The following is a 22,568-nucleotide window of genomic DNA, read 5'->3' on the forward strand; positions in this document are numbered from 1 at the left end:
GAGATAGCGTGAACCGGTTATGTTCTCCCAGTGAAACTCCTATCTGTCAGGTGAAAATATATTGGAGGAGATGAGGTAGTCTACACCTTCCCCAGACCAACAGTATGGCAGCGCAACGACCAGGAAGAGAATTGGCATAACGAAAAAGAGAAAAAGATAGAAAAAAACAATGCCCCCTCCCTCCCCTCCTTGACAATCACACCGCACACTGTGCAATTACACATGTTAGACCACCTACAGAGCAGCACTAGTGGTGAGTTTCAAGCTAGGAGCAGCCTATCAATAACTGCTGTGAGAGACGCACCACTGGACAATTCATTCAAGTCCAAACTCTCAATATAAATCATTGGGTGCTTGTTTTCATTGATGAGTTAAATTAAAGGATAAATAAATAAACAGATAAATGACCTCCGTTTCAGCCATGAATCAAGCCGCACAACTGTCCACTGTAGCTAATGAAGCAAGGCCCTTCCCTGGGCAGCCACTCACTCCCGGCTCACAGCCTAATGGATTAGGGGTTCCGTTGTCACATTTGTAATGGGGATTGAAAATATGCATTGCTCACATATATCAAGACGAGTCAAGGGATCCTTTTAGGAAATGGGGAGGAAAGTGTCCATCTTTTGTTCAGGGAAATGATGCTGCTTTCAGGTTGATGCCACACTATTATGCAACTATGCAAAGACAGGCGTAAGAGTCACACTACGCAAATTAATACTGCAGATCACCACAGCAACAGAAATGACAACTTCATGATTCGTTTGAATGAAACGGGTGGAAACAAAACCTGATCGAATTGTTTACCAGAAGATTGATGCAGAAGAGGTACTGGACAGAAAAAGGTGTTAAAGGCACACTCTGTAATCCAAACATAAACAAAAGGGTATCCCCACTGTCAAAGACCAAAACAAGCCACTGGAGATATGTTGGAATGAGAGACTAACTCTAGAAAACTATTACTTTTTAAGGGTTTCTCGTGCTGTAATTGGTTTGTATACATTGGTAACGTTTGTAAACATTTGGAGACCTAAACACAAACCTATATTTTCAGTTACAGTATGATCAGAGAAGAATAATGCTTGTGCGATGTGCGATGATGTCGGGGAGTTCGCGACCCTCTCTGCGCCACCCCCTATCTCCCTGTCTCCGGCTGTCCCTGAGCAACGACCGGAGTGTTGAATGTCCCGTGACTAAGACGGGGAGGACGTGACCCTCTCTGCGCCGCCCCTGTGCCTCAAATAGATCCGCTATCAACTCTATCTTTAATCTTTCAAAATGTTCAGTTGCTATCGCTATTAGCTCTATCTTTAATTTTTCAAAATGTACAGTTGCTATTGCATGCACTCATCTGTGTTTCACCACACACATGAGTGCATGCTTACCAACTGTCCGTCTGCAACACTACTATCACCAACATCTAAGAAGGGAGATCCCCCCTTGAACGGCCCTTCTAAGGTTTCTCTCCTCCACACTGCCTGTGGAGCTTTTTTCCCTATTGTTAGGTTTTAGTGAGTTTTTCCTTACCTTCGCGTGGGGTATGTCTGGGAGTGCTTGCATTCTTTCATTTATTTGCATTCATCTAAAAAATGTTTGGACCCTATGGTGTTCTTGTTCTGTTCTTGACTTATTGTTATGTTGTCTTCTTGACCTGTTTAAAGAAGACCTGTACGGCCCATGGGGACATTAACGTGTGTTGTCGGGCCCTATAAATAAATTTGATTTGATTTGATTTGCTTATTTTCCACAACTCAAACTCTTCAGTTGTGTGTGAAAAATACCTTACAATTACAGATTGTGCCTTTAATAATGAAGGTGATTGCAAAGGAAGATCTGAGCAGGAAAAAGGCCTCTTAACTAAGATGAGCAGTTATTTACTAACATGGCTCCCAGAATAGATACTGGCATAATCCAAACTGATCAGAGACATAATTATGAGCATTGTGACATAAGTATCCTCTGTTCCACACAGAAGCGTTTTACGGGCTAGTTTTGGCGCACAGGAGCCTGGGAGCCATCTTTCCACTCCCACACACTAACGGAAAGGGTATTTTTGAATATTGGTGTCACAGCGTCACAGAGAGCTTGCCGGCATATGGCTGGGGAGGATGATGGCTGATTTCTGGGATTGGCTCCAACAACACAGTTGGCATCCTACGTCACCACCTTTGATTAGGGCAGCATGCACTGTGACTGACATAACACAGCCCTCTCCGGGGGTGATGGCCTCGCAGGGAAAATGAGCCGTGGTCCCATGAGACTTGAAAGATCCAACCTCTCTTGTTCACAACAAGGAACCGTTACCCACTCAGGGAAGGGTCACCGTAGGAACACGGTCTCCAGCATCAGGTGTGCCTTTAATACCCGGCCAAAACACCAGCAGGCCTGCCACAGAGCACGACAGACATGCGTGGCTAACAAATACATCTTCGGGAGACAAAAATAACCTGCCGTATTAGCCGAGGGTGGGGGGATGGTTGGAGACACACACGACCAAATGTAAAAAGGAATGGTTGATTATTGTATCATGATGAATTCAACACTGTATAATGTATTATATACATTCAACCCACAGGCAGGACTATGCTACTTAAATCAGCTAGATGAGAATGTGATGAATACCGAGCTGAACTGCAGGTGAATACAGATAACGGTACACAAACAAACAGACAGACAGATAGATGGACACACACACACATATACATCTTCCTGAAACTGAGCATCTGCTCTTTTATTATCACGGTCTGGCAGGGAAATGATTGGTAGATGTGACAACGCATGGCTGGGAAATGAAAATTCCACCACTCTTTTGATGTGGTTGAATAATAAACACCTTAGCCCATGCAAATCCAGGGCAAATAGATGATTTTAATTATTGAGATGCACTGTATTCATGGCTTCAATCTGAGGGGGCAGAGAAGCCGTGCCTTGGAGCTTGTAGAGGTGGAGAGGTGAAGCTCGGAGAGGTGGAGCTCACAGAGGCAACCCCAATCCATTTGTACGGCGAGCACGGAGCCATTCATGAATATTCACTAAGTGTAATATAACATTGGTCGCCTGTCAGACTGTCGCTCCGTCTCATGTGGCAATATTAAATCTGAGATTTATTACTCATGGGCACCACTAAGACTTCCTTTTCATTTCCTGACCAAACACACCTGAGAGAAGCCAGAGAGAGTGTGTGTGTGTACAGTAGGACACATCCCAGGAGCAATTAAGACACTTACAGCTGCCTAATCAAAACAGCTAAGGAATAGGAGCAATGGAAATCCTAAGGTGCCCTGTTTCGTGTAATTACATTAGATCAGAATGAAATGAGACGTGATTGTCTTTTAAAAAACGAGGAGAGCCTATCTGTACGATGTTAGAATGCATTCTCCTTGTTTCACATAAACGTTGACCTGCATTCACAACAAAAGCACTATTAGTCTTTGTACTCTGCCACTCCATGATGGATTTAGAGCCCCAAGCAGGTTTGTGAATGCTTGGAATTTCAAGTGTGATCCAATTAAAATCAACAAATGCACGTTTTCTGTTATATTCTCTATTCTCCGGGTGGTGAGAGGATGTCTGGATATGGCCTTTCCAGCTCTTTAAAGAAGCTACTGATAAACAAATGGCTTCAAATATGGCAACAGAAAAGCCTCATCAAAATATGAAAGCCTTTGACATACTGTAAAGCAAGAGTTTCACAGAGTCAACTGGGCGTGTCATCTAATTTTAGCATCAACATGTCAAAGCTGTTTTAAAACCTAATGGTGACACAGACAGCTAATGCCATTATATCATCTTCTAAATTTGTAATTTGAGTTGAATATTTGACATAATTCCATCTAATCTGAAGATGTCTATGGTGGCTCTTACCATACACTTAACTGTATTGTGAAGGCAGAATGTATGCTTCTACAATTGCGCTGGAATTATTATGAATATGGTGAAAAGGCAGGATGCCTATACTTGTCCCAAATCAAGGACCCTTCTGGTCATTTGCTATCTAGCCCTCCCTGATATTAATGCTGCTGCATTCGTATTATTTCACTCTGCTCTATATACCATATTTGTGCCTTTCCTAGCGAAATTATTTGTCTTATCTTCGGGGTCTAGACTTTTAAATGTCATTATACATTCACAACAACAGATCCCCAAGCAAGTCACTCTCTTTCTCTTTGTATCTCCCCCTCTCACACACAGTTTGCAGTGACAGGTGCAAAAAACACACGTGCATACACAACGACAGGCACCGAGAGGACACCATTCTTTCTTTAGCTTACATACCCTTATGAACATTGCTTACTCTGATCATGTTAACTAGCTCCCTGAAGTCATCATTTCGCTGGATGCAAAGAAGGCATTTGATGGAGTAGAGTGGGATTATTTATGAGAAAAATAAAAAATTGGCTTTGGTGACCATTTTGTCACTTTTCCCCAGGCATGCATCTGTACCAATGACGCACAGTTTGACTATTTCGCTCTTTCATTGGGTACCCTTTAAGGGTGCCCTTTGAGTCCCCTACTGTTTGCTTTGGCATTCAAACCCCTTTCAATTAAGTTATGTTCTTTCCCCCCTATTGCCCTATTAACCTGTTAAGCTGTAGTCCTATTTTCAGAAATTTCGCCTAAAGGTGCATGCCTAAGTAAATGGAAGATTGCTCCACTTCTACAAGGCCAATTTACATGTTCTTGGTATCTAGGAACATCTAGGGACCTGGGGGTATGTATTTCCAATGTCAGAAATATTGTGTCTGTTACTAGGCTTGAGTAAATTGTAATGAAAAAAAGGAGAATATAAATGATGATACATTTTTGCATCTGTGCCGGTGAATAACACCATGAAAACATTGAGGTTCTTTAGATTTTCGCTCACTGAGCTCATTCAACACCTTCTTGAGATCAAGTGTAAAGAAATCTAAGCAAATGAATAAAGGGAAGATGATTAAACAGAAGGATTTGTAGATACAGTAATAAATGATAATCGATTTTAATTATAAATTCATATTTGACCTTGAACTTGACCTTGACCTTATTATGGCCTAATCATACATCTATGGATATGGAAAAGGCTCCTCTTTCCAATGGCAGGGTTAAATCTGGATTTAGTCATTTCCTCACGGTTTTACGATAAAAGAGATATAATTCGCATTTTTCCGATACATTCTTATTTTCGGTAAAAATGAAAATATACACTTTGACTGCTGTTTTGATAGGGTTATGGTCTTTACTCTTGGCTACAAAAAAAAACATTAAAACCTTTTAACATCATGTGGGCCCTCATGAGGATGATTTGTGACGCAACACTTTGCCGATATATAGATAGAATTAAAGCCCTATTTGTTGCCTGTCAATTGCCCTTTCAGGTGACAAAATCCGTTCACCGGTTCTCGAGTTACATGCCGATATGTGAGGCGTGCGCCAAAGTACACATTACCACCCCCGACCTCCAGGGGCTCTAGCTCCGTCAATCATTTGACGATCTCGAAATATTTTGGACAGGGTTGTAGCCAATGAGGGCGGCTTTCCAATGATACCCCACATGGGGATCTAATAGGGTCTCTATTGATCGATTTATGATAAAGAAAAGCAGGGCCCATTATAAGGGGACCTTACAGCTTAACAGGTATTCGTCGTGAGGGCACAGAACTTTGCATTTGACCTTTTACGTCACATTATGAAACTTGCAACCTCTATGCCTAATATAATCTTGATTCAAGATGATTTTGGCTCCTATTCCAGGTGTTGGAGCCAAAATGCCCTTCTGTTTATTTAGTTTTATTTTAACTCACGGTGCAGAGGTTTGGCATTATCAGTCACCATGGCAACCACCACAGGGGGTGGTTACCCATATATACTGATCAGTGGGTGACGAGCCCCAGGTGCGCAAGGGGAATAGCCATACAGTTTTTGAGCGTGTGTGGTAAATTCCCAACATAGAATTCCCAACATAGATCTCATGATCAAACTAATGTGTAGAAATACTTGGCCCTCAAACAATAATTCATAGATTGTGTGTGTGTTTACATAGACTGATTGCCATTGTGGGCACACAGAGGTCGATTTACATATGGAGTGAGTGGTCAAATAATTCTATTTACGACAGGAACCCAAGGGCCATCTGCCATGTCCTGGGAAGAGTTTAAGACAATGGGCTCTGTAGATCAGGAACAAAAGACCAACTGATCACGTAAACATGTTATCTCGCTGGAAGTCTCCTGTGACACACACAGACACACACACACACATAGTCACACACACACACACACACCCACACACATAGTCACACACACACACACACACACACACACACATTCACACATACACATACACATACACACACACACACACACACACAGAGGAGACCACTATTGCTGTAACTAAATGTATGTTTAAATCCTTAATTTGAGCTCCAAACAAGCTGCAACTATTTCCTGGTATATTGTACTTATAATCTTGAATTCTGAAGTCATTGAAGTAAGTTCAAATATAATTAGGTTTGGTCATACTTAAATTAGGTAATTAGTTAATGTGTCTGTTCTGTTTTCATTTATGTTCAATATGATTAATTGATTGTTCTATCCTCTTGATCTATGGTATTGATTTGTATTCTATTCTATCCAGTGCTAATTTGATCTGTTATTCAGTTATATTCTATTCAGTTTATAAAATATGGATGTAAGCTAACAGAATGATTAGATTTGATAGCCATTTATTGAAAGTCAGCAGACTTTGTGGTAAAGAAATATATCTTAACTTTGATCTGGGTTTATGTGAAGGGGGTTGGCCTATTAAGCCAAACCCCTAAATTCAAATGTAAGCTTAGCCGGCCTGGCATTGGAGGAAAGAATGTGGTGATGTCATCATTCCGAGACACTGGATCTTGGCTATAAGATCTGGGTGTGATGGGGGAAAGGGACTCTGAACAACCCAACCACAGGACAAGACCTCTACCCTCTCATCCACAAGGCAGCAGACGGCCAAGAAACAAAGGAACTTTTTGGAGGGAAAAACCAACTCTTTGTTATCAAGCAGAGAACAAAGACTTTCAACAATTTTATCAACTAGCTTTCTTCTTTAGTTTGGTTGTATCACTTACGGCATAGGGTTTGTGATCACAACTATAGCATTTCTTCATTGTAATTTGTATCAACACTTAACTTTGATTAAACAACTGTTATATAACCTTTTTCCTCCTAATTCCGTCTGCCTGCACCGTTGAGAAAGTGCAGAAGTAATTCCCAGAGCTTAAGAGATATAGACACAACGCAGAGGGAACAGAGTACTAACCAACCCGGTTCTGAACAAGGCTTATGTAAAGGAGTCTACATTAGTCAAAAACTTAGGCTCTTCGTTTGAAATGGACAATTGCCTTTGTTACTTATTGGAAGACGAGGATAATCGCGCTCGGCGCTCAAGATTCATTCAAACAGCTGATCAGCGAGACAGCGCGCTCTGCGCTCAAGATTCAACAGCTGATCAGCGGGACGTGTGATCAGCTGTTTTGGTTCACCGTTTCGCTTGGAATTGCGCGGAACGTGGACAATCTGGACCAAGCTGCCCAGCACCAGCACCGTCGGGGAGCGGACGGACCGGGAGGAGCAGCCCACCACCGTCAAGGAGCGGACGGCATCACCTGCCCCAGCACCATTTGGGCGAGGGAACGGACCAGGGAGCTGTCCACGGTACCACCGTCAAGGAGCGGACGGCATCACCTGCCCCAGCACCATTTGGGCGAGGGAACGGACCAGGGAGCTGTCCTGCGCGCAAGCAGTTTATTGAATAGCGCTCGGACAAAGAGCGCTGTTTGATGTTGAATAGCGCTCGGACAAGGAGCGCTGTTTGAAGACTTTTCGAAGTTCAAAGAATAAAGTCAAACGGCCCCGACAGCGCTGCGCAACGAACAGGTATGTAGCGCGCTACCGGTATATCTTATATGGCCATATACAAAACAAATGTGTGCACACACAGGGTCAATTGAGAAAAATATAAAAAGGGAAAATTCCAATGCATTGGTGGTATATGGTTGTGCAACCCGTTCGTGTGTGTGTCTGTCAAGGTTTGGTTAGAACGTCATGTGATGATTAACTGTGGGTTTTGTTTATTGTGATTTAACCAAAGGTACCGTTTCATATTGAATCTGTTGGTCTTATATTGCTGAAATGAATTCTGATAAAGGTGTTCAGAATCCAACAGAGACCAGCGTTATGGTTGAACAGCCCGCCACGGCTGAAACTCATTGTAAAGAACCTTCATTGGTTGAAAAGTCACAGCCCACACCCACAGTGGCTAAAACACAGTCCGAGGTGGACACAGGTCAAATCACACACAATGTTGATACCGATCAGCAGGTCACAAAACGCAAGAGTAAATTAACACCAAAAGCCCTATCGGATAAAATTGACACATTACATAAATTACATAAATCTAAATTTAACAAGGCTTCTAACTTGCAAAAAACGATTTTGGGGTTAATGCAAAGTGGATGCAAACAGGAGGTGCAATGCGCATTTATGCAATATCTCCACATATGCAAGGAAGCAGAAGCAAACCAGGAGGCTCTGTTGCCAATAGTACCTCCTGAGGAAAGGGGAAAACATGACATTTGGTTCAAAGCCAAAATGATCAATGTCAATGACTTTATTGATCACATGAATGCATGGACAAAAATGACCAAACCTGTGGAAAGTGTTAATGAGGATGAGGAGGACGTGCAAAATCTAATTAATCCAAATGACAGCATTTCTAATGTGGGAAGTAAAAAATCTGCTCACAAAGGTCACACAAGGTCTGGTACCAGCAAGTCCAGCAGGTCCAGCAGATCTTCTACCTCAGCAGCTCGCTTACAGGCCGAGGCAGATAGAGCTTCACTTGTGATTCACGCTGCAGCGTTAAAGGATAAACACGCTCTGGAGGAGCAGGAACAAATGCTAAAAAAGGATAAACACGCTCTGGAAGAGCAGGAACAGATCCTGAAACACGCTCAGGAAGCCAAGGAACAGATCCTGAAAAAGGATAAACACGCTCTGGAAGAGCAGGAACAGATCCTGAAAAAGAAAAAGGAAACGATGGAGCTTGATGCACAATTGGCAGCTACCAACGCAAGAATAGCAGTATTACAATCCCCCAGTCACCAAGCTCTTTCACTCACACAGTCCGATGGAATGGACTCCTACTACAGGAAAGGAACAAGGTTAAAGGAACCCTCAGTCACTCTCAATCCTCGGGCAAAAGAATATACATCACTACCACAGCAACCATCTATGCAACCACCAGAACTGCAGCAACCATCTGCACAGCAATCATATGTGCAACAACCATCACTATGGAAACCACAAGCTATGCAACAGCAACAAGCACCCATTCAACAACCACCACCCTGGCAAATACCACAAGCTATGCAACAGCAACAAGCACTCATTCAACAACCACCACCCTGGCAAATGCAACAACCTATGCACTTGATGCAGCCAACACCCATTCAACAGCCCCCATTTTGGCAAAGACAACAATCTATGTTGTTACAGCCAACTCCCATTCAAACACAACCGCCATCTTTACAAAGACAACATGTGTCTTGGGATGGAGCACAGGACAATACAATCCACATGGAAGCTCCTGTGCAGCTAACGACCCCAACTGTAATTTCACCCCAAAGCAATGAAACCTCAGTTGTATGTAACCTATTAAAAAGGCAAAATGAGATAACAGCAATGCTAGTGGAGCAGCAAACCACTCACTTACTGCCACCAAGAGAGATTCCATATTTTGATGGGGATCCTCTGCAGTACAGAACCTTTGTCAGAGCCTTTGTTCATTGTGTGGAGAAGAACACGAGAAACAGAGGTGATTGTTTGTACTTCTTGGAGAAGTACACCAGGGGTCAGCCTAAAGAGCTTGTACGTAGCTGTCAACACATGGCTCCAGACAGAGGCTATGATATGGCAAAGTACCTACTTGAACAACACTTTGGAGATGAATATAAAATCACAGCAGCTTACATGGAGAAGATGCTCAACTGGCCGCTAGTGAAGGCTGAAGACATAAAATCTCTTCAAGCCTATGCTCTTTTCCTTCGGGAGTGCTGTAATGCTATGGAGAATGTCCAGTACATGAGGGAACTCGATATGCCAGCGAACATGAAAGTATTGATTTCAAAGCTTCCATACAAGCTCAGAGAGAATTGGAGAGTCTCTGTATGTTCGATAATGGAAAAACACCATCGCAGACCACAATTCATGGATATTGTCACATTTATTGAGCGCCAGGTAAAGATTGTCTCAGACCCAGTCTTCGGAGACATTCAAAATACACCACCAAGTACAGGAAGTAGACCTATGAACATGAACAGAATGAAGTCACAAATTAAACCCAAATTCAAAGGAGACAGTTTTGCAACCACAGTTACTACCATCGAAACCCCTGCAAAGCAAAGAAATGAATCTGCTCACAACACCAACACTTGTGTATGTTGCTCTAAAAATCACACTCTGGATCAATGTCCTCAGATGGAGGAGAAGACACACAGGGACAAGATTACTTTTATAAGGCAAAAAGGAATCTGTTTTGGCTGCCTTCGCATTGGACATCTTAGCAGGAATTGCGAGAAGCGCTTGACTTGCAAGGTGTGCAGCCAAAACCATCCCAGTGTTCTTCATATTAATCAGAAGGAGAGAGCAAGCAACACAAACCAGCCAAAGAAACCTTCGGTGAGTAACGCACAGATCTCTTTGCAAACATGTGGACAAACAGGGGCCGGAAGCAGCAATGGGACTCTGTCAATCTTGCCTGTACAGGTGAAGTCCAGCAAGGGAGACAAAATCATCACAACATATGCATTTTTAGATCCAGGCAGCACTGACACATTTTGTTCAGAATCCCTAATGAGAAGGCTGAACCTTACAGGAAGGAAAACACAAATCAGCTTACATACCATGGGTCCAAAGGCATCTGTGTCCAGCTACATACTGACAGACTCGGAGATCTCCAGCCTCACTGGGAAACAGTTCTATGACCTGCCCAAGGTCTACACCCAGAAGAGGATGCCCGTAACCACGAGTAACATCATTAGCCAAGAGGAGTTGGCTAAGTGGCCATACTTAGATGGGGTTGCCCTTCCTCGGATTCAAGCTGATGTGGAGTTATTGATAGGTACCAATGCCTCCAAATTGCTTGAACCTTGGGAAGTTGTGAATAGTCATGGCAATGGGCCATATGCCATTAAGACCCTATTGGGGTGGGTCGTTAATGGTCCCCTATCAGGCTACAGTGAGCAGCGGAGTGAGAATGTCAACCCCGCTGCTACTGTTAATAGGATCTCTATAACAAATCTGGAGGAGTTGCTGAACAATCAGTACAACCATGATTTTAATGAAAGGTCATCAGAAGACAAAGAGGAAATGTCGAGGGATGATATGAAGTTCATGGAAATCATGACTGATTCATGCAAACTGCAAGACGGACATTACACCTTGGAGCTTCCCTTTAAAAGGAAAGAAGTGTCTCTGCCAAACAATCAGTTTGTTGCTAGGCAACGCATCCTTGGACTGAAAAGGAGGTTTGGGAGAGATGAGAAGTTCCACCGAGACAGGATTTCTGCCATCCAAAGAACATCTGATGTCACGCAGTGGAGGTACATTCATACCACTCAGAACCCTGCTGACAAAACTTCAAGGGGAGTTACGGTGGATGATTTGCTGACCAACAGAAGTTGGATTGAGGGCCCTGAGTTACAATACAGTACAACAATTTCTGCTGATGACCCTGAGGTCAAAAAGGATCTCAACATCAATGCAGTAATTGTCGATGCACCAAGTGCCACACACCAACTGATCACCTACTTTTCTGACTGGAAAAGGTTGAAAAGGTCCGTTGCTTGGATCCTGAAATTACGAAAGACTCTATTGGAGATGAGTCGTAAAAGAAGCCAACTGAGTCATGAAGATGCAGACAAAGTGGAACAGGAAATGCAACAAAGTAGAGCTGCATTGGGAAACCAGAACTTAACACCAGATGATCTTTCTACAGCTGAGTCTGCCATCATTCGCTTCACTCAACAGCAAAGGTTCCCTGATGAACTTGCTGTGTTGACATCTGGAAAGGGTGAAGTAAAGAAAGACAGTCCCATCTATAAACTGGACCCCATTCTGGAGGATGGCTTGCTTAGAGTTGGAGGGAGGTTGAGTAGGGCAGCAATGTCTGAGGAATCTAAACATCCTGTTATCCTCTCGAAAGACCTCCATGTATCGACTCTCATACTAAAGCACATCCACGAACAGATGGGTCATGGTGGGAGAAACCATGTTCTCTCCAGATTGCGCCGAAAATATTGGATCACTAGTGCCAATGCAGCAACAAGAAAGGTCCTGTCTGACTGTGTCTTCTGCAAACGCCATAGAGGAAAGTTGGGTGAGCAGAAGATGTCAGACTTGCCTCTAGAGCGAATCGTTGCTGATCTTCCTCCATTTACCAATGTTGGAGTTGATTATTTCGGCCCGATTGAGGTCAAGAGGGGACGTTCCTTTGAAAAGCGCTATGGAGTCATTTTCACCTGTATGGCAAGTAGAGCAGTCCATTTGGAAGTCGCTTATTCATTGGATACGGACTCCTGTATAAATGCTCTACGCAGGTTTGTTTGTAGAAGAGGACCCATCTCTCATTTAAGATCGGACAACGGAACCAATTTTGTTGGTGCTAAAAGAGAGTTGAGGGAAGCTCTCGCTGCTTTAAACCACAGCAAAATACAATCAGCTTTTCTGGAAGAAGGAATTCAGTGGAGCTTCAACCCACCAACAGCTTCTCATCATGGAGGTGCATGGGAGCGCATCATACGGATGATTCGACGAATACTAACATCAGTTCTACACCAGCAAACCTTGAATGACGAAGGATTTCATACAGTGCTGTGTGAAGTCGAAGCCATTCTTAATGATCGCCCCATAACTAAGTTGTCTGGAGATCCCAACGATCTGGAAGCTCTCACTCCCAATCACATTCTCACAATGAAAAGAATTCCAATCTTGCCACCTGGATTGTTTGAGAAGTCTGACCTCTACCTCAAAAGGAGATGGAGACAAGTCCAATACATCTCAGACCTTTTTTGGAAACGCTGGCTGAGAGAATACTTACCTTTGCTACAGGAGCGGCAGAGGTGGAGTAAGGAGAGACGAAGTCTTGTCCCTGGAGACATTGTATTGATCGCAGACGCTACAGCTCCACGTGGTTCCTGGTTACTTGGAAGAGTCCTGGAGACCTATCCTGACAGGAAAGGACTGGTGCGTTCTGCACGAGTGAAGACAAAAACGAGCACACTGGATAGACCAGTAACTAAACTTTGCTTGCTTCAAGAAGCTGCAATTTAAAGCTTCTAATTCAAATAATTGTTTTTTGAGTTCTTTTGTATACATTTATTGGCTCCATTATGTAAATATTATTTTGAATTGTTCCTGGCCTCCTGCCATTCTCAATTAGGGGCCGGTGTGTTGGAGCCAATATGCCCTTCTGTTTATTTAGTTTTATTTTAACTCACGGTGCAGAGGTTTGGCATTATCAGTCACCATGGCAACCACCACAGGGGGTGGTTACCCATATATACTGATCAGTGGGTGACGAGCCCCAGGTGCGCAAGGGGAATAGCCATACAGTTTTTGAGCGTGTCTTGTCGTGTTCGAGATGTGCCGTATAGGTCGGCGGTCAGTGTTATTAGTAAAAAGAGTTTTTGTATATATATTTTGGTTGATAAGTCAATAAAAGGATTGGCATATCGAAAATGATAAGAGCTCTCTGGACATTGAATTCTTTAAGCACGCGTCTAACTCAAGCCAGTCCACTTGCCCCTCGCAGTAGGCTTATGTAAAGGAGTCTACACCAGGTATAAAGAAAGCTAATGTTTCCCAATGAATAGTCCTGCGTTGCATCTACAACAATCAGATCTACCATTTCACTTATCCCAATAAAGCTTCAAATACAGTACTTTGGGGTGAATATTACTCATAATCACACTGTCCTATTTTCATAAAATTTTGCTCCCCTGTTGTCTCAAACCAAATCCTATACAGTAAAATACAGTAAAAATGCTTCCCAAATGTCTACTTATTTCAAACAATTCCAGTGTTCTCACCGGGGTCATCCCTATGTTCCCCGGGTCCTATGTTCCCCGATTGATTGATTGATTGAAAATTGTATTAATTTCTATTATTTGATTAATTATTAATGTCCGCCTTGTTTCAAATTGGTTAAGCTTGGCGACTCTTTCGAAGTTGGTTAAGGTTAGAGTTTGGAATCAGGGCTGGTGGTCTGACTATCTATCGCTATCGGGGAACATGGGACCCGGGGAACATAGACATGCTCCCTTCTCACCAACATTTATTTTCAATCTCTAAACAAAATTATTTCAGCATGTATTTGGGCAGGTAAACCTCCATGAATTAGTAAAACTGTTTTACAAAAATGCAAACTGAGGCCTCACCCTTCGAAATTCTTTATATTACTATTGGGCAGTTTATTGGTAAAGGATTTGCACTACAACCCGTACACCTTACTGTAAATTGTACCTAAATTGTACCTCATCCCATTTCTGCTTTGCACTATATAGTATTGTATATTAGTACATTGCATAGTATATTGTATATTGTATGGTAACTAACTCAGTTACTTCTATTCTGCATCGAACATTGTACATATGTATATACTGAACACTCTGACTTCTATTTTTACTTCTATTTTTACATGCTATACTATTTTATTTCATACTTATCTTGTCTAGCACAGTCTCTGGAGCGTAACAGTAAGAAGCATTTTGTATAAAAGTATTCTGTACTTCTATATGACAACTATTAAAGAAACTTGAAACTTGACATTCATACATTTCTGATACCTGGTATCATTCGGCTTTCACCCTCTGGTGGTGACAATCAAAGCCAGGTCATGCACGTCATCTTCTCTACTGACCCTCTTGTGTCCCTCATACCATACACCCATTTCCCGATATATGAAAAATCCTGTTGCTTTAGCCTCCCTTAAAAATGTGGTATCAACTTCTGCATCATTTCTTTTGATCCACTTTTTCTCCCATTTTCTATTTTTTCTCCCATCCCAATTAGGCCCCATCACCCTCAACCACCTGTTTCCCCCTTCCTCTTTGGATTCTGCATTTTCCCTGTGGAAGAGGATGTCATGGTTTTTGCTTTATTTCACCTTTCTGTGAGGGACAGCTGTCTATTTCATCTCCTGTGAGGGATAGCTGTCAATCCCTGGTCTCTGTGGTTAATTGCCTCATGGGTCGGCAGGTGTGTGGGCTTGATTGCACCTGATTCAGTGCAACTCTGCTTATGGCAATGCTGAGTCTATTTAAGTTTGGATCTCGCAGTGTCAACTGCTTATTCATTTCCTAGTGTTGGCTATCCTTTTGGCCACGCTTATTATATTGAAGTGTAGTGCTGATCTCTGATTCAGAATTTAGCCTTTATTGTAGTCATTCTTGTTTTGGGCTACTGGCGTTATTCTACACAAACTCCCTTAGTGGAGGTTTATTGTTTAACTTTTTCAATATAAACTCCGTTATTAGGAGGTGCCTTTGTGGCTTATTTACTTTTCTACTATACCTCTTTATTGAGTGTAGTCCTGTTTTTTGGACTTATTTTCTTAAATACTCACTTTGAGGCTTCCACCTGTAAAGGTTGTTTTGTGGTTATTCGTTTCACGGATAACTTAAAGAGTCCGTATTATCTGCTTGTGACCCACACACACACACACAGCCCTCACAGAGGAAGGGAATCGCTTGCTTTCGTGACCATTTTTCACAACTCTCCCCCCCCTCAGCATCTTTCCTCCCTCCACGCCGCCTTTCTTCTGTCCCCCCCCTCTGTTTTTTTATTGATCTATTTATCATTGTTTCTTCTTCTTCTTTTTCTGTGTGACGGTACCAGGTGGGTATATATGTTAATGTTATTCATGTTGCTGATGTGTTGTCTTGATGTGGGAGGGTGTTGGGGTTGTGATGAAAATAAAAAGCTATATTTGCAAAAAGAAAAAAGGCGCACATAAAGCACACAGGTATGCAGTCTTTAACTGTCAGAAACAGGATGTTTCTGCCGAATCCCTAGCTGACTGTTGCACATGTTGATTCCCCTTCTCCTCTATATATTACACAGCTGCAACTGTCACCCAGCCTTTTAACTGTAATTTGACTGTTCTGCTTCATGTATGTATCATGTATCATGTATGTAATTGTATTTGGATGTTTGTTTGATGTGTGTTTTAATTGTTTCCCTTGCCTCTGTGATGTTGTCTCTTTTCTATTTGATTACATTTGTTTGTCCCCTTTCCCTGTTACCCTTTGAGGGGACCTTTTCTCCTCTCGCCAGGCTGTCACTGAAAATAGGCATTTGTTCTTAATTGACCTGCCTGGTTAAATAAAGGTTAAATAACGTTTTTTGTTTAGGTATTGGTCTAGGATCATGGTCAGTCAGTTAAAGGCACAAACCTGCCGTTTCAACCTTGTTCACAGAAGGTTTTCCTTTCTCTCTAACCTTGACGGACAGATTATGAAAGGCTTTCCACATCTTAATGGAGATGGCAGCCTCCACGTCCGTCAGCCCGGTGTGACCACGGAGGCACACCAGCATAGGAAGAGGGCTATAAAGGGGAATGACAGATAGTGATCTAAGAGAAATAACTGACAGTGAGATGCTGCGCAGCAAGAAAACCCTGCGCCAGCCCCCCAGTCTCACCATGTCTCAGTCCCTCCACCTCCGACTAGTGATGGAGGTTACGGCTCTTTGAAGGGAGCCGGATCTTTTGGCTCCGTTTCTTTCCTTTCCTTTCCTCTCCGTTCTGTTTTTTTAGGGGCGGGGGTTACTTGGTTTATCAGTCTTACATTTTTATCTTTGGTTTATCCGTGGATAAATCACTAGGATAATGATAGGATAAGATTAGGATCAAATTAAAATCAAATCAAATCAAATTTATTTGTAAGGCCCGACAACACACGTTAATGTCCCAATGGGCCGGACACATCTTCTTTAAACAAGTCAAGAAGAAACATCACAGTAAATCAAGAACAAAACAAAAACACCAAGTCCAATTTTTTTTTTATAAATAAATGCAACACTCCCAGACATACCCCACGCGAAGGTAATGAAAAACTCACTAAAACCTAGCAATAGGAAAAAATGCACCGCAGGCAATGTGGAGGAGAGAAACCTTAGAAGGGCTGTTCAAGGGGGGATCTCCCTTCTTAGATGTCGGTGATATTAGTGTTGCAATAAAACAGGCAAGACAGTTGGTAAGCATGCACACATATGTGTAATGAAACACAGATAAGTGCATGCAATAGCAACTGAACATTTTAAAGGGGACATGCATTGCTATTCCTAGCACTATTTGGGCAACTTTACACAATTCCTGTGAGTCTATTGAACACATCGGTAAGCTTTTTATAAAAAAAAACGTCATTGTTTTATATTTCTAATCAAGTACTCAAAAGCCAAATTTTTCTCACTTTGGATTTCAGGGTGTGTTGGCTCCGACCATAAGCACTTTGAGTGACAGTCATCCACACAGTCCGCGACTGGCACAGAGAGAGATAGAGAGAGACTGAGGGGGATACTAATCAATTTCGCCGCGGGGGGGGGGGGGGGGGGGGGGGGGGCATAATCCCACGGGACAATGCATTGGTAACTTGTTTCAAATGACAATATATACCCCTGTGATTATTATTGTACGGATCGGAATACGGGCGTGTGCGTGGGAGCATGCGCAAAGATATTACAGTGATATGCTGGTGCTTGACTGCGAGGGAGAGAGAGATAGAGAGGGAGAGAGGGAGAGAGAGAGAGAGGGAGAGAGAGAGAGGGACACACGGAGGCACGGAGCACTGTGTAAACGCTGCGTGTGTGAGAGAAGACGGGTCCCCCTCTCTATCTCTCCCTCTCTTATCTCTCTCTCTCCCTCGCAGAGTCGCAGTCGAGCACTTTCTCGTTTGAGGAAGTGTCGGGTTACACTATCTGCCTCGCTCTGTTTGAGGAAGTGAAGATTTTCCACTCGCTCTGCTGTCGCTGTCAACCATAGAGGGGGCGTTAGTTATGCAAATCAGTGCTATATTCACGTCAGCAAAACCGTCAAATCAGAACAGCTTAGTTGAGTGAGGGAAGATCTCGTGAACTAGAGACTAGACTGATGAGTCAATATGGTAATTAGAGACACAGACCCATTGATACTAACCTCTATTGCTATAAAACAATGATAAATACTGGAAAAAGCCATTTATAATGCATGGGACCTTTAAAAGATTGAAAAATAGAGCTGATGGCGGATCTATTTGAGGCATGGGGGTGGCGCAGAGAGGGTCGCATCCTCCCGGTCATCATCATGGGACGTCCACCACTCCGGTCATCACCACGAGACAGCCACTCACAGGGAGACGGGACAGGCGTTAGACAGATCGCGTGATTGTGCGATGTGATGTGAATAATAATTCAAAGTTAGATACTTAAAGCCCCTGGAAACAAAGGCTTAAATCGTTCAAATGTATGTATGATATCTAACATGAGTGTGATATTAGGTATCCACCAAAGTTTGAATGAAAAAATATGGGCCTATATTAAGATGACAAGACATCCCAACATCCCAACTGTCCTCAGACCATATCCTGTCCTCGAAAATGTCCACGATTCGTTCTTACAGTAGGTAGAAGGGGAAATGAGATTGTAAATGAATCATACTTGTTGCAGAGGTTGCAATGTTCGATTAAAAGAAACATGCTTAACACATTGAGTGCCAACGACGAGATTAGTCGTGCTAACTCGCCATGCGTTGAGTGCCAATGATGAGTTTTCTCGTCTTTTAATCGTTATTTCTTTTATTAGCGATATCCATTCATTTTTCATCCATCCAGCCTGACGTTATCATTGTGAATGGGTCTGAGCTCGAAATGGGCAAATACCGCCGCCTATCGTCTCCCGGATGGTAATGCACATCATTGGATTGGATTGGCTGGGGTTGTGCATCAGAAAAAAAGTCCGTCCAGGGTTTTCCCATCTCGGGCAAGCAGTATCGTGTTACCAGATTGACTGAGGACCCTCAGAGCAGCGTGTTTCGGACTATAACGTTGGATCAATAAACGCAATCAATATTTGGAATGGCGATCAGGAATTCGATTCATCTTTTTGCAGAACATCTGATGTGAGGTAAGGACTCTATTTTACCAGTATTGGGTTAATCAGATGTTTTTTTCTCAGCTATCGCAGCGTGTCTGTGTGTGTGTGTGTGTGTGTGTGTGTGTGTGTGTGTGTATGACGTTAGCGCTGACCAGGTCATGGATAATAGATTTTTCAGCCCGCTTCTCTAGCGTGCATAAGTACACATATACTAATATGTGATAATCTAGCGTTTATTTGAAAACTATTCATAAATCAGCCGAAAAATTACAACATGTTTTGTGTATTCCACTAAAGAGCTATTATCGCGGAATTTCTCTGGAATTACTAGAACTCTCCAAAACTATACTCGTATTCAAAACGGTATAAAACGGAAATGTACCAATGAAAAAACAATCCGTTCCGTACATGTTGACTGCAAGCAAGTCATTGATAAGCGAGGGGTGTTTTAGACCCATAGGCATAATTTAAGATGATATCCAATGTTGGTATTTATACCCAAACATCATATGCAAATTAGTGCATATTTAATTAGGTAATGCATATTTTGCATATATAAACATAAGATCTCAGAAAACTTGCAATACATTTTTTCTTAGTTGTTATGTACATAACACATTTAGCCTATTCACCTGGGGTGTCTCACCTTAAATTGAGAGAGCATGAGTAAAGTGAATGATACAATGTCACAGTTTTTGGAACTCCACCCTCTGTATGAAGTGTATTATGAAAATAACGGCTCCCACCAAGTATGACTCGGTTCCCTTTGTTTGTACTAAAGAGCCGCTCAAACTAATCGGATCATTCGCAAACGTCACATCACCACCTCCGACCATCACTGGGGTCTCAGAGAAGGCAACGACTCAGAGAAGGTAATGTCTCTATTTATCACATCAGCTTGTCTTCTGGAGGACCACGCCAAGGCAGCGGCTTTGAAGTGTTAATAAGATCCGCTGGAAGCCATCTTTGTAAAAAAAAGAAAAAAAGAAAAGATGACAAAGAAAAAGAAGAGACTGTCTCCCTCTCAGATCATTCCCCTTGAAATCCCAGTGCTGACTTTTCCCCCGAAAGAAAAAGAGACCTTGATTCTGCATTCAACACCACATCTTTTTCTTTGATTCTTCACAGCACTACAAACAAATAACAGCGACTCCCCATCACTCTCTCCACTTGAAAGAAAATGTGATGAAAGTCAAAGACCGTCCTTTGGCATCAAACAATGCAGAGTTAAGAATCAAGAGCGTGTTGGGAGGAACTTATTTAAATTACTGGCAGAACGCTAGGCTTCACTTGGGTCCCCTATTCCACAATATCAGCCAATGTGTCTAAATTCTCATTTGACTTCTGTAATTCAGGTTGACTTTTTCAATAACAGCAGTGAGTTAACTCAATCTAGCAACAGACAGCTCCATGAATTACCCTGTCAGTCACGCTGAGTTTTGCGTTTCGCCACTAAACCCGCAATCTGCTCGCCTGTAACACAATTAAGCAGCATCAAATGAAAATCAGTGTTGCTCTGAGTAGGTTTGTGAGGGAGACATAAGGGGGCCCAGTCAGTTTCCGAGCAAAGGGAGGAGGATTCAAGGAGACAGCGATAGATTACGAGGGTAGGAGGAGGGAGATGAGAGAAAGGGGAGTAGATTTAAAGGGATACTATACCCAGTGGATTTAAAGGGATGCTCACAAAGCTTCCCAAAGCAGGAGTGCTGTTCTTGGCTCATTGACCAGGAACAATTGTCTTTGTGACCTTATTCAAACTAACAGAGTGAAGCTGACTCTAGATCAGTCCTTCGACTTTGAGAGGCTTTGTAAATATGGGTACCCCAGATTTGTTACAAACTGGCTGACAGTTCAGTCCATTCAAAGAGCACGTCCACCACTGTTTTTGGTTATGAGATATTTATAGATAGAAATTGTGCAGAATTTTGTTGCAATGCTAATAGAAGTCAATGGAATACGAAAAAAGATCCCCTCCAGATGTATTTTAAACCCTTAATAAATGTTCTACATTGAATAACAATTTGTATAAATTAGGTTTTTCCACCATATTGTTCAATAAACATCTGAAAATGGCTTAGCTGAATCTCTACACCTTTGCTCTCATTGAGAATGCAAAGATCAATGCATATGCAAATGAGCAATACGCATCCATTGATATTTACCAGGAATTCCAAGTTGGCAGCTTATATTCTTTCAAGACAAGCTTTCTGTGCATGCTGAAGATAAAGGTGTCAAGTTACCACATATTAAAACATGAGAGGTTCAACCTATTCCCGACTTCAGATTCCAGGGAAGTAGAGAGAAGCTCTTCCTCTCCAGGGGAAGAATGTGAAAAGGGTGTTCTGGTGACAAGTTCTGCATGGAGCATGAATGCTCCTTTTAAATAACACCCTGCTTCACATTCACATCTGGGAACTGCCCAGGTCCAAGGGATCGAACCAGTGACCTTCCGGTCACAAGCCCACTTCTCTAACCTTTAGGCCACTGCTGCGCCCATAGCATTGCTAACAAATTCAAAGGATTTTTTCGCTTCCAATATCTCAAAAAACAAAACACTGAGGCAAGTGCTTTTTGTATGGACTGGAGATTAATCCCAATGTGTAACAAATCAGGTGGAATACCCCCTTTAACTTAAAGTTTAAGAGGAGAAAGGAAATAAGTCCTCTGCCTATGACCTAATACTCACCTAGAGTGACCTCTGTCTGCATGGGCATGGACAGCGCCGGGTGTTTGACCTCGCAGCTAAACAGGGCGTCGTTGTCCAGCTGGGGGTTCAGGGTCCAGGTGAGTCTGGCCTGCACCAGCACAGAGCCGTCGCTCTGGGGGAGGTGAGTGTGACTGAAGAAGTAGAGGGGGTCCGTGCTCTGCACCCAGCGGGGGAACTCGCGGCTCACCACCGTCTCCGGTATGACCTCCGTGGCGGGGCTGGGCTCGTGGACCTGCTGCTGGCCCTGGGTGTGGACACGATGGGGGCTCTCCGTGAAGAGCCGGGCCGACCGGCCCTCCGGGTCCAGCAGGGAGAGGGACCTCTGCAACTTCGTGTCATCCAGGTCCCTGCTGATGAGTGGCCGGGCTCCCCTCACCCCTGCTGAGGCGCCTCCCTCCTCAGTGGCAGAGGGGTGGATGTAGGAGATCACCTCTATCAACTCGCCGTCACGTTTGAAATACACCTGAGAAATGACAAAGAGAGAGAGAGAGCTTTTTTTAGGGTGACAAATCCAGTTTCCTGTCAATTATTGTCATGGGGTGAGAGGCGAGGAACCCGCAGATTCTTCCATAGAGAGATACCAGTATAAGGAGATTAGAGATAGGGACATACAGTATTATGGTTGTAACTGTCTTTTCTAATTTAACACAGCATAACAACTAGACATTTTGCTGTTGGTGGCTGACAGCGGGTATATCCCTGAACGGCCTGCATTTGCA

General features: G+C 42.9%; 1 protein-coding gene across 1 annotated transcript in view; it reads right to left on the reverse strand.

Moving 5' to 3' along the window:
- Window positions 1–22,568, reverse strand: part of igsf21a (immunoglobin superfamily, member 21a) — a gene marked incomplete at both ends in the record, with an annotated part of 963,192 nt that overhangs the window by 22,748 nt on the left and 917,876 nt on the right. Inside the window, 1 exon segment of the mRNA XM_084316427.1 lies at window positions 21,829–22,312. Coding sequence (XP_084172553.1) covers window positions 21,829–22,312 — 484 coding nt within the window.

The sequence above is a fragment of the Notolepis coatsorum genome (assembly GCF_963971535.1).
Source record: "Notolepis coatsorum genome assembly, chromosome: 6".
Classification (NCBI taxonomy): Eukaryota; Metazoa; Chordata; class Actinopteri; order Aulopiformes; family Paralepididae; genus Notolepis; species Notolepis coatsorum.